The 16634-nt window shown below is 39.4% G+C and overlaps 1 protein-coding gene across 2 annotated transcripts in view; it reads right to left on the bottom strand.

Annotated features, from left to right (window-relative positions):
* Positions 1–16634, bottom strand: part of LOC133578904 (netrin receptor UNC5C-like) — a 637428-nt gene that overhangs the window by 229263 nt on the left and 391531 nt on the right. For both annotated transcript variants that reach the window (XM_061933431.1, XM_061933438.1), the window contains exon 4: positions 10683–10786. In XM_061933431.1, the coding sequence (XP_061789415.1) occupies positions 10683–10786 (104 nt within the window). The remainder of the gene's footprint in view (positions 1–10682; positions 10787–16634) is intronic.

Genomic DNA, 16634 nt, shown 5'->3' with positions numbered 1-16634 from the left:
CATAAAATCTGCTCAGTGAAGAATTATCTTATCAGACAGACCTTATTTGAGATATTTAATCTTACTTAGATTTCAGTTTTTGCAGTGCATATATCTATATATATATCAGTGACGTGCAGTCACTAGAGGCAGGTGAGGCCCCGCCTCACCTGCCATCAAGGAAAGAAAAAAAATGTAAAAAGAAAAAAATATATATTAAATTGTTAAATGTATCCAGTGATTATACTATAAAGTTATTTTCCATTTAATTTCAACAGTTTTAGATTATTTTTATTCAAAATCGCTGAATTTTCACATTTGCCGTTCAAATACTGAGAAGAGACGGTGCGGTGTACAGCAGCCAGTCGAGGCACGTCACTCAGTGCCTCAACATGGACGGACTCGGCTAACTGCTGGCTTGCTGTGCAGTGAGACTGTATTGCTATATGAACTATATTATACATTTCCATAGTTTAGTTAGCTGAGGTATATAATGTACAGTGTATTTTGTCAACAACTGTATGTGTGTAAAGTATTTCTTGTGCTGAGCGATCATAAAACGGCTGCAAAAGACGCACTGGCTGAGGCTCGCCTCCTGCACCCCCGCCGTAGAATTGTTATATCAACTAAAGCCCACACTTAAACTTTCCACGTGCAAGATTGAATCTATTTAAAAAAGTTATTTCATAAGAAGCCAAAAAGTGCAAAAACAATAATGTTCGTGTTGGAGGAGTTGTGAATGACTGCAGGGCCACAACATTAGGTACACCTGCAGACTGCAGGTGTACCTAATTCACAACTCCTCCAACACGAACATTATTGTTTTTGCACTTTTTGGCTTCTTATTAAATAACTTTTGTAACCTATTTTTATGGGCTTTCCTCTTTGTGATGTTAAGTTCCTGTTATGCGCTGTTATACAGTATATGCCTTGAGCTCTTATTTTGAAGGCGCTAAGAGCGGAAGTGATGTCACGTTGCGGAGGTTTTTGAAAGAAGGTAAATAAAGTGGTCCTCGTGTAAACTGGAGCCTCAGTGTTTGTTATTTTGTAGTTTCATACAGTATAGGCGACATTTATAAACCCTCGGTTACACTTTTTTAAATAGATTCAATCTTGCACGTGGAAAGTTGAAGTGAGGGCTTTAGTTGATATAACACTCCCATCAGGGGGTTCATTAATCCAGCACAACAGTGGCGCATTTATAAGTAAAGGTAAGACCATAATAACGTTTTTTTATTAAATGTGTTTTTTTGTGTGCTACAGTTTGTATGTGTAAAGTTAAAGTTAAGTTAAAGTACCAATGATTGTCACACGCACACTAGGTGTGGTGAAATTTGTCCTCTGCATTTGACCCATCCCCCTTGATCACCCCCTGGTAGGTGAGGGGAGCAGTGGGCAGCAGCGGCGCCGCGCCCGGGAATCATTGTTGTTGATTTAACCCCCAATTCCAACCCTTGATGCTGAGTACCAAGCAGGGAAGAATGCTGGTATGAGCTTTTAAACATAACCCGTTAACTGCTGCCAATCAAATGGTGAATAAGATACTCTTTAGGGTTCATATGTTTGTAAATCTGACTGTGATGAAGTCAGTGCCTCACCAGCCATCAACCTCACCGCACGTCACTGATATATATATAAGAAATACTTGAATTCCAGTGAATTCTAGCTATAAATATACTCCTACCACCTTAACCCCACCCCAATCTCCCGAATTCGGAGGTCTGAAGGTTGGCAAGTATGGTCACACTTAAACTTGTTATTTTGCTTGGTTTCCCCCGGACTATAAATGGAAAAGCAAACAAATAAAGTGTTATGTCTTGGTACTCTCCATCCATCCATTTTCTACCGCTTGTCCCGTTCTGGGTCGCGGGGGGTGTCTTGGTACTCTCTCATCTCATTTTCTTCTCACTTTGACTTTGTTTTTCCGGCCCGTCCTCACCTCCTGTCCCTTAGTTTCCCTCCAGTCTCTCGGGGGAGCCGTGGTACTTAGGTGCAATTGAAAACTGATTCGGAGCCTCCTTATCCGCTAACGCAGTTCTCTTTAAGTGGCGCGCTCGCGAGCAGGCGACTAAATCAAATTATGTCTCGTTATCCGTTCAGGTAGGAACGCGGGCCAGATGGGGGTTGATCTGAAGTGTATAAACGCGGTGCGTGCGCTGGTGGCGGAGAATGTTTACCGAGCTTGATGAGCGGGATAAAAAGTGCTGAGGCGTGCAATAACCTCGCCCGTTAAAGCCTTGCAAGGTGGCGATAGTGCGAGGGGCGTGTGGGCGTTGCACACCTTGTTTAAATTAGTAGCGTGACCTCATCGTGTTAAGCCTGTCTTATCCATGCTACCCACGGGACTATTGACTTCATGGATCAATAAGTAATGGGGAGTTTAGATAAGCGAAAGGTAATTCAAGCTGCAACTGTGTCACTTTAGAGGTAGAGTACATTAAATCCTACCGAGAACCGGCGTTCTAAGCAGTCCATGTTTGTGTTTTGCAGAGTAGGACATTTCTTTTTGTTTTTGTAACTCAGACAAAAATAAATGTCTAGTGCAGAGGACGTTGGCTTCAAGTGGGTGTTATCGAATTAAATTTTGCGAAGCTTCCTGATGTCGTGGAGTTTCCGGGAGACTCCCAAAATTCAGCGCCTCCCGGGACAAATTTTCTCCCGAAAATCTCCCGAAATTTAGGACCTGAGTGAGGACAGCTTGTATTCACGTCCGCTTTCCCACGATATAAACAGCGTGCCTGCCCAATCACGTTATAACTGTAGAATGATCAAGGGCGAGTTCTTGGTTTCTTATGTGGATTTATTGTTAGGCAGTTTCATTAACGTCCTCCCAGCGCGGTAACAACACACAACAACAGCAGTCACGTTTTCGTCTACCGTAAAGCAGTTCGTCTGCCGTAAACAGCAATGTTGTGACACTCAATCCTTGCCCCAATTTTATTTGCGCTTTACCTTCTCCCCCTTGGTTCTATTTTTAGGAAGTACAGTATTGCATTTCATTTTTATGCCGATGATTGCCAGATGTATTTTCCCATGGCACAAAATAACACGGTTCAACGTCTTATTGACTGCCTGCACGACATCAAAGTCTGGCTTTCAGCTAACTTCCTGAGCCTAAATGAAGATAAAACAGAAGTTATGTTGTTCGGTCCAAGTCGCTCTCCCTCCCCCAACGTTGACCTCGGCACTCTGACCCCGTATCTCAGCGACTCTGTCACAAACCTGGGGGTAAAGTTTGACTCAGATTTTAAATTCGAAAAACAAATCAGCAGCGTCGTTCAAAAAAGCTTTTATCAATTACGCCAAATAGCGAAAGTGAAACCGCTTCTATCAAGACATGATCTTGAGAAATTAATCCACGCTTTTATCTCGACTCGTCTTGATTATTGTAATGCCCTGTATGTAGGCATTAGCCAGGCCTCCCTCGCCCGCCTGCAGCTCGTACAGAACTCTGCTGCTCGTCTGCTAACACAGACCCGCAGACGTGAGCACATCACCCCTATTTTAGCGTCCCTTCACTGGCTCCCTGTGCGTTACCGAATACATCTTAAACTCCTTTTATTTGTTTTTAAATGTCTAAACAACCTCGCGCCAACCTATCTCTCCGACCTCCTTCAGCCTTACTGCCCCACCCGATCCTTAAGATCAGCCGATCAGCTGCTGTTGACGGTCCCTGACACAAGGCTGAAGCTTAGAGGTGACAGAGCTTTCGCCGTTGCTGCTCCCAAGCTCTGGAACGACCTACCCCTGAGTGTTAGACAAGCCTCCTCTCTTCCTGTTTTTAAATCTCTCTTAAAAACATACTTTTATTCCATGGCTTTTAACACTGAGTGATATCCATCCTGCAATGGCGCCCCATAATACACCTGCTGTGATCCTGTTTTTATGTTTTTATGTTTTTATTAATTCTATTTTAATTATTTATTTTTTATCGTGTTCTGTTTGTGTTGTGTTGTGTTTGCTCGGTACTCGTTTTATCTTTTAACCTGCTCATTGTACAGCACTTTGGCTACCCCTGTGGTAAATTTTAAATGTGCTCTATAAATAAAGTTGATTTGATTTGATTTGACTCTTAAACAGGACAATACTGCCATCTACTGTACATGCATATGTACAGTATGGCTTTTAGAGAGTGCAGTGCACAACAAGGAGACGAAGCAGAAGAACGAGGAAGATACAGCCGTGGCAACGCCGACGACGAGTAAGATGAAGAAATACGCTTGGACCTGGGTAGTCTCCGGGAAGAAGTAGTGGACTACCAAGTGTTTGGCAGTGAAGCTCTTCCTCAGGAAGCAAAGATTGACCGGTTTTCGGCCATGCTATGGAGAGATGGAAGATTCCAGACTCTAGTGCATTTGATGAAATCACTTTTGTGCGTGCCACACAACAATGCATCATCAGAGAGGGTGTTCAGCATGGTTCGAAAAATAGTGACAGAGAATAGAACAAGGATGGACAATTCAACCCTTAACTCAACAATGAGTAGATGAGTGTTATGTGTGTGTATATGTGTAAATAAATGAACACTGAAATTCAAGTATTTATTTTATATATATATATATATATATATATATATATATATATATATATATATATATATATATATATATATATATATATATATATATATATATATATATATACATATATATATATATATGTCTTAATAAGGTTATCCAAAAAATAGTGCTCGATACCGTAGTAGAGCGCAATATATGTATGTGTGGGAAAAAAAATCACAAGACTATTTCATCTCTGAGATGAAATAGTCTTGTGATTTTTTTTCCCACACATACATATATATATATATATATATATATATATATATATAGCTGAAATTCAAGCGGTAGAAAATAGATGGATGGATTGCTAGAATTCACTGAAAGTCAAGTATTTCTTATATATGTGTGTGTAAACATATATATATATAATAAAATAAATATATATATATATATATATATATATATATATATAGCTAGAATTCAAGCGGTAGAAAATAGATGGATGGATTGCTAGAATTCACTGAAAGTCAAGTATTTCTTATTTATGTGTATATATATATATAATATATATATATATATATATATATATATATATATATATATATATATATATATATATATATATATATATATATATATATATATATATATATATATATATATATATGAAATACTTGACTTGGTGAATTCTAGCGGTAAATATACTCCTCCCCTCTTAACCACGCCGCCCAACCACGCCCCCCGACCACACCACCCACCCCCACCCCCCACCTCCCGAAATCAGAGGTCTCAAGGTTGGCAAGTATGAACTAACGCGCCAATTAGTGTCACGACTAGAGATGTCCGATAATGGCTTTTTTGCCGATATTCCAATATAGTCCAAGTCTTAATTACCGATTCCGATATCAACCGATACCGATATATACAGTCGTGGAATTAACACACTATTATGCCTAATTTTGTTGTGATGCCCCGCTGGATGCATTAAACAATGTAACAAGGTTTTCCGAAATAAACCAACTCAAGTTATGGAAAAAAAAAATGCCAACATGGCACTGCCATATTTATTATTGAAGTCAGAAAGTGCATTATTTTTTTTTTAACATGCCTCAAAACAGCAGCCTGGAATTTGGGACATGCTCTCCCTGAGAGAGCATGAGGAGGTTGAGGTGGGCGGGGTTGGGGAGAGCGGGGGTGGGGGGTGTATATGGTAGCGTCCCGGAAGAGTTAGTGCTGCAAGGGCTTCTGGGTATTTGTTCTGTTGTGTTTATGTTGTGTTACGGTGCGGATGTTCTCCCGAAATGTGTTTGTCATTCTTGTTTGGTGCGGTTTCACAGTGTGGCGCATATTTGTAACAGTGTTAAAGTTGTTTATACGGCCACCCTCAGTGTGACCTGTATGGCTGTTGACCAAGTATGTGGGGCATTCACTTGTGTGTGTGAAAAGCCGTATGTTGTGTTTTAGTGTGTTCCTGCCCTTCTTTTTTGTCTGCACCTGTGTTTTTAGTGATTCGTCCTCGGCTAGGGGCGGACCTTGAGGCACACCTCGCAATTAGCCCGCCAGTATTTAGGCTCGTCACCTACAGCTTGACCTTGCTGGTTATTGTTTCCCGAACTCCGCACGTGCACGGGCCTGCTTCGCCTCATCAGTCCTGGTACGTGGCTTTTCCTTAGTCCTGTAATTCCTAACTTCTTTGTGTTTGTTCCCTAGCCTCCTTGAGGCAGCAAATACTTTCTGCTTTGCTTAGTGCGCCCTGGCTTCTCCCCTGCCAACCACTGAGGAACCTGTTTTTGTTAGTATTCATGGTGTGCACTTCTGCCCCATCGCTTTTTGTTATATTTTTTGGACTTATTAAATGCATTCCTTGTTGTTATTCAAACTTGCCTCCCGTCTCTGCATCCCGGGGTCACCCCCTTGATCAGTTCATAACACCGTACGTATTATGTGATTGGGCCGGCACGCAAAGGCAGTGCCTTTAAGGTTTATTGGCGCTCTGTACTTCTCCCTACGTCCGTGTACACAGCGGCGTTTTTAAAAAGTCATACATTTTACTTTTTGAAACCGATACCGATAATTTTGAAACCGATACCGATAATTTCCGATATTACATTTTAAAGCATTTATCGGCCAATAATATCATCAGTCCGATATTATCGGACATCTCTAATTATTGCCTTATGTTTCCTAATAAAGGGGCCATCTCACATGCACGTCGCTTGCCGTCTCTGCATCCTGGGGTCGACAAAATGCCCCACTGTGAGAATAATAATGTTTAACCTTACTATAGCCTGAATAAAATAGTGCTAGGTGGCATTATAGATGGATAGATTCACTTGAAGAAGCTACTAGTCTGTCACTATTTTTGAAGAATAAAAGAAACAGTGGAATAACATTGCTCTCGATTTTTGAGATATTTCTCTGCAGTAACTTTGGCTGCCAACTTAAATTGGCTCTCGTGGGACATCTAAGTGTGAGTTTTGTCTGCATCTCTGTGTCGATGATAACGTCGTCGCAGCACGCACACGCTTTCAAGCAAATGCCAGTCAGGAGCTGAATTGTCGACTTTTTTTTATTTCTAAAAATAGAATGTGAGGCTACAGTGCACTTGACCTTAAAAAAGTTATAATAATCATAGTTTGAGTTTGTGCCAAATTTGAGGAAAATCTATCAAATAATTCTGGAGATATGGCTTTAACAATGTGCAAAGTTAAGACAAAATAATAATAAAAAAATGTTTTTTTTAAATACCCAAGACCTGCTGTGACATCAACACATTGTTTTGTTCATATAAATATTGTTTTATACTATATTGTGTACACATTCTAAACTGTAATGCACTTTTTGTTGTATTTCCATTTTTCGGCGTTATTCGATATTTTGATTAATGTCAGCCATTTCGGGCCAAAGTGTTCTTTATTTTATTTTATTTTTTTACTTCCTCTTATAACACAGTATCTACTGAATTTTTTTTATCTATAAAACATCATTGTTTAGCAAAATGTACCATGTGTATGTTCAATTGTACATGTTGCTATTCACTTATTTTGCAGCGGTTTTTTTTTTCCTTTTTTTTGGTATGTTTCATGGTTTACATTCAAATTAAAGTATACCAATGCTAAAATACTTGTCTCAAATGTTAGGTACACTGCAATAAGTCAGTATTCAAAAACAAGAAAAAAAAAAAATACAAAAATGAGGGGTATTTTATTTGAACTAAGCAAAATTATCTGCCAATAGAACAAGAACATTCGGCTTGTCGAGACTTTCCAAAACAAGTAAAATTAGCTAACCTCAATGAACCCAAAAATACCTTAAAAAAAGTATATTCTCACTAATAACAACTGTACGGAGCCCCTAAAAGGACATTGGGGAAAACAATGTATTTAAAATTTATTTAAAAAAAAATAATAATTCAGAAATTTTCTTGGGCGCACGAGAAACTTTTTATAAAAATAAAAAATAAAAATAATTTTTTTTATAAAAATAAAAAATGAAAATTAAAATTATAATTGTTTTTTTTATTTTTATTTTTTAATAAAAAGTTTCTCGTGCGCACGAGATACATGTCTGGAAAAAAATAAAAAATTATAAAAAAACAAAATTCCCCCATGTACCTGCACCTTTTTTGGTCAAAAAAAAAAAAAAGACCTTTTTGCTCAATATGTTGAAAAATATTCTTAAATGAAGTAAATGCTAGTGCCATTATCTTGACATAATGATATGCGCTCGGCATTACATTTCTTGAAACCGGCAAACTTATACTAAAAACTAATTTATTGTTCTTAATGGAAAGGCAACAAGGCAACCGCTTGTTACTCTCGGGGTCTCCTAGCCGCTCAGGCAAATCATATTGTCTAAAAATGCATTTTTCCATGGATAACATGACATCATCGCGCCAATTGCGTGCTCTTTCAGTCAATTAGTGCGCATATATACAGCCCGGCCCCCGGCCACTTTTTTTTTTATTGTAATTTTGAAGAATTTATCTGAATGTACATGAACTATTTCTGTTCAAAATTATTAGAAATGTCACATGTTAAATGTTTAAATATTAACTGTCAGTTTACTGTACTGTGCCAACTGTACTACTATATGAATACGTATTTTCTATTGTTTCATTGAAAATAAAACTGCAAAGTCCATTTGGCTGTCATCTGTTTTAATTATGAGACACAATTGTGTCAAAATCATGATTTTTTTTTCATGCTTGAAATAAGAAATTATTGCTTTAAAAAGGTAGTTTTATACTTGTGAGTGTTGATGACACAGCTTTGCAACAGTTGATATTCTAGTTTCAAGCATGTTTTACTCAATATAGGTCATCAAATCTCAGCAACAAGCTGTAATATCTTACTGAGATCATTTATGACCAAAACACTTAAAACAAGTAAAACACTCTAACATAAAATCTGATTAGTGAGAAGAATTATCTTATCAGACAGAAAATAAGCAAATATCACCATTATTTGAGATATTTAAGCTTACTTAGATTTCAGTTTTTGCAGTGTATACCGTATTTTTCGGACTATAAGTCGCAGTTTTTTTCATAGTTTGGCCGGGGGTGCGACTTATACTCAGGAGCGACTTATGTGTGAACTTATTAACACATTATCGTAAAATATCAAATATTATTACTTAGCTCATTCACGTAAGAGACTAGACGTATAAGATTTCATGGGATTCAACGATTAGGAGTGACAGATTGTTTGGTAAACATATAGCATGTTCTATATGTTATAGTTATTTGAATGACTCTTACCATTCAACTGGTATGTTACGTTAACATACCAGTTGGTTATTTATGCCTCATATAACGTACACTTATTCAGCCTGTTGTTCACTATTCTTTATTTATTTTAAATTGCCTTTCAAATGTCTATTCTTGGTGTTGGCTTTTATCAAATAAATTTCCCCAAAAAATGTGACTTATACTCCAGTGCGACTTATATATGTTTTTTTTTCCTTCTTTATTATGCATTTTCGGCCGGTGCGACTTATACTCCGGAGCGACTTATACTCCGAAAAATACGGTATGTATTAATGTCAATTTGTGAGAGAGATTATGTTTCCAAAATTAATGTAAATACATTTACAAGAAAAAACAGCTGCATAAGATTTTCATTTTTTTGTGATGTCCACAATGGCATTGTGTATGCAAAAATGCAAAAAAAAAAAAAAAAGAGTAGTGCCCAGACGTGGGAACGAAAATCACTTTCTAGCCACTTTTTCCTAGTTCACCTTACGGCCTATCTCCCGTGATTTGGAATCAAAGTGATGCTCGGAAAAAAACAAACAAAAAAACTTTAATTGATAAAAAATGTGTCTGTTTCTGAATTAGTTTTTAGGTCAGAATTTATTCACACTGTATTAATTGTATCGATTAGCTGTAGAGATAGACAGTGTTTTCAGGCACTATGTCAGGCCTGGGCAATTATTTTGCCTCGGGGGCCAAATTTAGAGAAAAAAAACGTGTCTGGGGGCCGGTATATCTCTTTTTAGGAACACTAATACAAAACCGCACAATAATGTCTGATTGAATGCTAAAAACGTTGTGACAGACCGCCTTAAAAAACACAATGGAATTTTACAATTCTTTACTGAGTGACACACCCAGAATGTACATGAAAATAAAAAAATGTGGGATTTACAATATTAACTATGATCGATAAAACACTGAATATTGACAATCACACCCCCTCTCCATCGACATATCTTACAATCAAGCGAAACGCAACAAAAATGCAACAAACACCGCAAAATATGAACGTGAAGGGTAAAAAAAAAACCCCACCTACAATCTGATACATCTGATATATCACTAAGCTTTAGAACTTTGTTGTAAAAATCTCCTTCCGCGTCTGTCCCGGACACCCGCATTTCAGGCTGGCCCTGTGGAACCGCTCCCCACCCACACTACTTGGTGCCTCAGATTACCATAGTAACTAATTAGATTACCATAGTAACTAGTATAACCATTGAAATACTTTGTATAGTTCAAGACTTACGGTCATTAAAAAACATCACTGCACATCATAATGGCAGCTACACTTTCCATCTTAAAGATATAAAAAAATGATTTGGGAATGTCCGGGCGGGCCAGATTGAAGAGCTTAACGGGCCGCATTTGGCCCCCGGGCCTTAATTTGCCCGGGTCTGCACTATGTAGTGCGGTTTGTAATTTTTTTTTAACATTGCACATACCTCCGCTGCTGGTATGCCCTCTGGTGGGCGACACTGCAACAGCACTTCTTGTTCCAGAGACACTTCCTTGCCCAGGGGCTCCTGTTCAAAGGACTTCTTCAGGTCTGTGGAGACAAACCAGACATGGAACATTCATTTGTGGCACATTCCAAGCCTTTATATGGCAGCCGAGGATGTCGTTGTGGCTTGTGCAGCCCTTTGAGACATTGGTGATTGAGGGCTGTATTAGTAAACTTTGATCGCGTAATTGGTTGTTTGTGTTTCTATAGCAACAAAGTAACAGTGGTATACTTGGTCGATTGCATCAAAGAACACTTGCTTATGTGATCATAAATCTCATTCTCATTTCGTTTTAAGGTGATGCCATCCCCTTGGGTGCAGTTAAGGAAAACTATCCGGGAATAATTTAAATGTGAATGGGCCCGTTGCCTCCTTTCAAAGGCTATAAAAATCACAGTTGTTAAGGGACTTTGTGCTAATAGTCATCCATGTTTAATATAAACAGACCCCTTGTGTTTACCCCGCCAATTTGGAAATGTTTTGTGATCACATTTAAAAATGCATCACAACTGGGAAAAAAAAAGCAAAAAAAAAAAAAAAAAGCACATATTTCTATGTATCATGTTTTACGTTTGAAATAAACTCAGACCATAAAACAATATACCATCCCCCCTACACTGCAAATAGTCAGTGTTCAACAACAAGAAAAAAAAGAAAGAAAAAAAAGAGGGGTATTTTATTTGAACTAAGCAAAATTATATTTCCTTTTTATTTTTATTTTTATTTTTTTAATTTTAAATTTAATTTTAATTTTAATTTTTTATTTTTTGTCCTGTCCAGCTTCTCAGACAAATCATATAGTTGATGTAGATGCCCATGTCGGCTGTTCAGATTTACTTTACAAAAGAGAAGTGTAGGATACTTCTCTTGTTGCCTTATTTGTGTATTTGACTTTATTAAATGTATTTATATTATCATTATTATTTTTTAATCATTTGATGCAGCCGGGCCGGAGCAAGAGGGGATAGAAAGAGGAAAAAAAGGAAGACAGAGGGGGAAATTGTGGGGACAAGAGGGGGATTAGACAGAGAGACAAAAACAAAAACAGCAAACACAACAACAACAATAGAACAACATCAACAAATACGATATGTAGGGCAATATATAATAATACAGAAATGACAATGAGCATTATTACACTACAAATGGAGCAATACATTTAGAAATAGCGCTATTGATAATGAACAATACCAATAATTTACCTCTATTATCAACAATACAGTTGTTCAAATGCAACAATACATATACGTAATAACTAGAGATACAAAATAATGCAGAAAAAGGGAGGGAAAGAAAGAGAAGCAACCTATATTAACCTTGTGGATTGTTATAGCAACAATAGGTTAAGCTTTGTCAGTGTGCCATGTGTTATACCCAGTTTACCCTACTGCAAAAACTGAAATCTAAGTAAGATTAAATATCTCAAATAAGAGTGATATTTGCTTATTTTCTGTCTGATAAGATAATTCTTCTCACTAAGCAGATTTTATGTTAGAGTGTTTTACTTGTTTTAAGGGTTTTGGTCCGGAATGATCTCAGTAAGATATTACAGCTTGTTGCTGAGATTTGATGACCTATATTGAGTAAAACATACTTGAAACTAGAATATCAACTGTTGCAAAGCTGTGTCATCAACACTCACAAGTATAAAACTACTTTTTTTTAAAGTAATAATTTCTTACTTCAAGCATGAAAAAAAAATCATGATGCCGAGCGCATATCATTATGTCAAGATAATGGCACTAGTGTTTACTTCATTTAAGAATATTTTTCAACATATTGAGCAAAAAGACTCTGCAACATCGCGTGGACATCGGGGGCGGTACCTCTGGATTGGCAGACCGGGGTGGTGGTTCTTCTCTTTAAGAAGGGGAACCGGAGGGTGTGCTCCAACTATCGTGGGATCACAATCATTAGCCTTCCCGGTAAGGTCTATTCAGGTGTACTGGAGAGGAGGCTACGCCGGATAGTCGAACCTCGGATTCAGGAGGAACAGTGTGGTTTTCGTCCTGGTCGTGGAACTGTGGACCAGCTCTATACTCTCGGCAGGGTCCTTGAGGGTGCATGGGAGTTTGCCCAACCAGTCTACATGTGTTTTGTGGACTTGGAGAAGGCATTCGACCGTGTCCCTCGGGAGGTCCTGTGGGGAGTGCTCAGAGAGTATGGGGTAACGGACTGTCTTATTGTGGCGGTCCGCTCCCTGTACGATCAGTGTCAGAGCTTGGTCCGCATTGCCGGCAGTAAGTCGGACACGTTTCCAGTGAGGGTTGGACTCCGCCAGGGCTGCCCTTTGTCACCGATTCTGTTCATAACCTTTATGGACAGAATTTCTAGGCGCAGTCAAGGCGTTGAGGGTATCTGGTTTGGTGCCTGCAGGATTAGGTCTCTGCTTTTTGCAGATGATGTGGTCCTGATGGCTTCATCTGGCCAAGATCTTCAGCTCTCGTTGGATCGGTTCGCAGTCGAGTGTGAAGCGACTGGGATGGGAATCAGCACCTCCAAGTCCGAGTCCATGGTTCTCGCCCGGAAAAGGGTGGAGTGCCATCTCCGGGTTGGGGAGGAGATCTTGCCCCAAGTGGAGGAGTTCAAGTACCTCGGAGTCTTGTTCACGAGTGAGGGAAGAGTGGATCGTGAGATCGACAGGCGGATCGGTGCGGCGTCTTCAGTAATGCGGACGCTGTATCGATCCGTTGTGGTGAAGAAGGAGCTGAGCCGGAAGGCAAAGCTCTCGATTTACCGGTCGATCTACGTTCCCATCCTCACCTATGGTCATGAGCTTTGGGTTTTGACCAAAAAGACAAGATCACGGGTACAAGCGGCCAAAATGAGTTTTCTCCGCCGGGTGGCGGGGCTCTCCCTTAGAGATAGGGTGAGAAGCTCTGTCATCCGAGGGGAGCTCAAAGTAAAGCCACTGCTCCTCCACATCGAGAGGAGCCAGATGAGGTGGTTCGGGCATCTGGTCAGGATGCCACCCGAACGCCTCCCTAGGGAGGTGTTTAGGGCACGTCCGACCAGTAGGAGGCCACGGGGAAGACCCAGGACACGTTGGGAAGACTATGTCTCCCGGCTGGCCTGGGAACGCCTCGGGATCCCCCGGGAGGAGCTGGACGAAGTGGCTGGGGAGAGGGAAGTCTGGGCTTCCCTGCTTAGGCTGCTGCCCCCGTGACCCGACCTCGGATAAGCGGAAGAAGATGGATGGATGGATGGAAGAAAAGTGCACTTGTTATTAGTGAGAATATTCTTATTTTAAGGTATTTTTGGGTTTATTGAGGTTAGCTAATTTTACTTGTTTTGGAATGTATTGACAAGCCGAATTTTCTTGTTCTATTGGCAGATAATTTTGCTTAGTTCAAATAAAATACCCCTCATTTTTTTATTTTTTTTTTATTGTTTTTGAACACTGACTTTTTGCAGTGCAACAACATTAACAAGACTTTCCAAAACAAATAAAATTAGCTAACCTCAATGAACCCAAAAATACCTTAAAATAAGTATATTGTCACTAATAACAAGTGTACTTTTCTTGGTAGAAGAAAAAATGAGACCTTTTTGCTCAATATGTGGAAAAATATTCTTAAATGAAGTAAATGCTAGTGCCATTATCTTGACATTATGATTTTTTTTTTCATGCTTGAAATAAGAAATAATTTCTTTAAAAAAGTAGTTTTATACTTGTGAGTGTTGATGACACAGCTTTGCAACAGTTGATATTCTAGTTTCAAGCATGTTTTACTCAATATAGGTCATCAAATCTCAGCAACAAGCTGTAATATCTTACTGAGATCATTTAGGACCAAAACACTTAAAACAAGTAAAACACTCTAACATAAAATCGATCAATCAATCAATCAATGTTTATTTATATAGCCCTAAATCACAAATGTCTCAATGGGCTGCACAAGCCACAACGACATCCACGGTTCAGCGCCCACATAAGGGCAAGGAAAAACTCACAACCCAGTGGGACGTCGATGGGAATGACTATGAGAAACCTTGGAGAGGACCGCAGATGTAGGTAAACCCCCTACATATATAGTGGATCTAACATAATAGTGTGAGAGTCCAGTCCATAGTGGATCTAACATAATAGTGAGAGTCCAGTCCATAGTGGATCTAACATAATAGTGAGAGTCCAGTCCATAGTGGATCTAACATAATAGTGAGAGTCCAGTCCATAGTGGATCTAACATAATAGTGTGAGAGTCCAGTCCATAGTGGATCTAACATAATAGTGAGAGTCCAGTCCATAGTGGATCTAACATAATAGTGTGAGAGTCCAGTTCATAGTGGATTTAACATAATAGTGAGAGTCCAGTCCATAGTGGATCTAACATAATAGTGTGAGAGTCCAGTCCATAGTGGATCTAACATAATAGTGAGAGTCCAGTCCATAGTGGATCTAACATAATAGTGAGAGTCCAGTCCATAGTGGATCTAACATAATAGTGAGAGTCCAGTCCATAGTGGATCTAACATAATAGTGAGAGTCCAGTCCATAGTGGATCTAACATAATAGTGAGAGTCCAGTCCATAGTGGATCTAACATAATAGTGTGAGAGTCCAGTCCATAGTGGATCTAACATAATAGTGATAGTCCAGTCCATAGTGGATCTAACATAATAGTGAGATAGTCCAGTCCATAGTGGATCTAACATAATAGTGTGAGAGTCCAGTTCATAGTGGATCTAACATATTAGTGAGAGTCCAGTCCACAATCTGCTTAGTGAGAAGAATTATCTTATCAGACAGAAAATAAGCAAATATCACCCTTATTTGAGATATTTCATCTTACTTAGACTCCAGTTTTTGCAGTGTACGGAGTGGATGTGATGGTAAAACAATTAGCAGGCACGGCAAGAGGCCGTAAAACTAAAGCGTGAAACAGGAGAAGTATTGAGGCATTGTGGCAGGACGTGGCGAGTGCGACTTTATTTAAGCTGCTGATCAAATGCTTTGATGGGTTTTCAAAAAGAACAACACATGGTAGATATCAGGGAGAGAAAGAGGAAAGCATATAAATAAAATCTTGGGATTTTTTTTCCCCCCAACGGACCTCCAGGCGAAGAAAATGCAGTAAATAATCGGAATCCTCCTCCGACTGTTAACCTCAGACAAAAGTCCAGTGTAAAACACATTTTTACATTCATCTCAGCAATAAAATGAAGAACTGCGGGGGGCCCACGGATGACCTATAGACAGTAGACCACTTGAATGAATGAAGGAATAACGGCACATCAAATACATACCACCATGACATCTTTACCTAGTACTAGCATACTCCACTCCCGAAAATCTCCCGGGGCACTCGTCTGAACGTTCTTTCAAGCGTTCTTCGCTCGTCCGAATGTTCTTTCAAGCATTCTTCGCTCGTCCGAATGTTCTTTCAGGCGTTCTTTGCTCTTCTGAATGTTCTTTCAGGCGTTCTTCGCTCGTCCGAACGTTCTTTCAGGCGTTCTTTGCTCGTCTGAATGTTATTTCAAGCGTTCTTCGCTCGTTTGAACGTTCTTTCAGGCGTTCTTTGCTCGTCGGAATGTTCTTTCAGGCGTTCTTTGCTCAACCGAACCTTCTTTCAGGCGTTCTTCGCTCGTCCGAACGTTCTTTGAGGCGTTCTTCGCTCGTCTGAACGTTCTTTCAGGAGTTCTTTGCTTGTCCGAACAATCTTTCAGGAGTTCTTCGCTCGTCTGAATGTTCTTTCAGGATTTCTTTGCTTGTCCGAACAATCTTTCAGGAGTTATTCGCTCGTCTGAATGTTCTTTCAGGCATTCTTCGCTCTTCTGAACGTTCTTTCAGGCGTTCTTCGGTCGTCTGAATGTTCTTTCAGGCGTTCTTTGTTCGTCCTTCGCTCGTCCGAACATTCTTTGAGGGGTTCTTCGCTCGTCTGAATGTTCTTTC

Source organism: Nerophis lumbriciformis, linkage group LG03, assembly GCF_033978685.3.
Source record: "Nerophis lumbriciformis linkage group LG03, RoL_Nlum_v2.1, whole genome shotgun sequence".
NCBI lineage: Eukaryota > Metazoa > Chordata > Actinopteri > Syngnathiformes > Syngnathidae > Nerophis > Nerophis lumbriciformis.
Note: the sequence above shows the minus strand (reverse complement) of the source record. Positions and strands in the feature narration are given on the sequence as shown.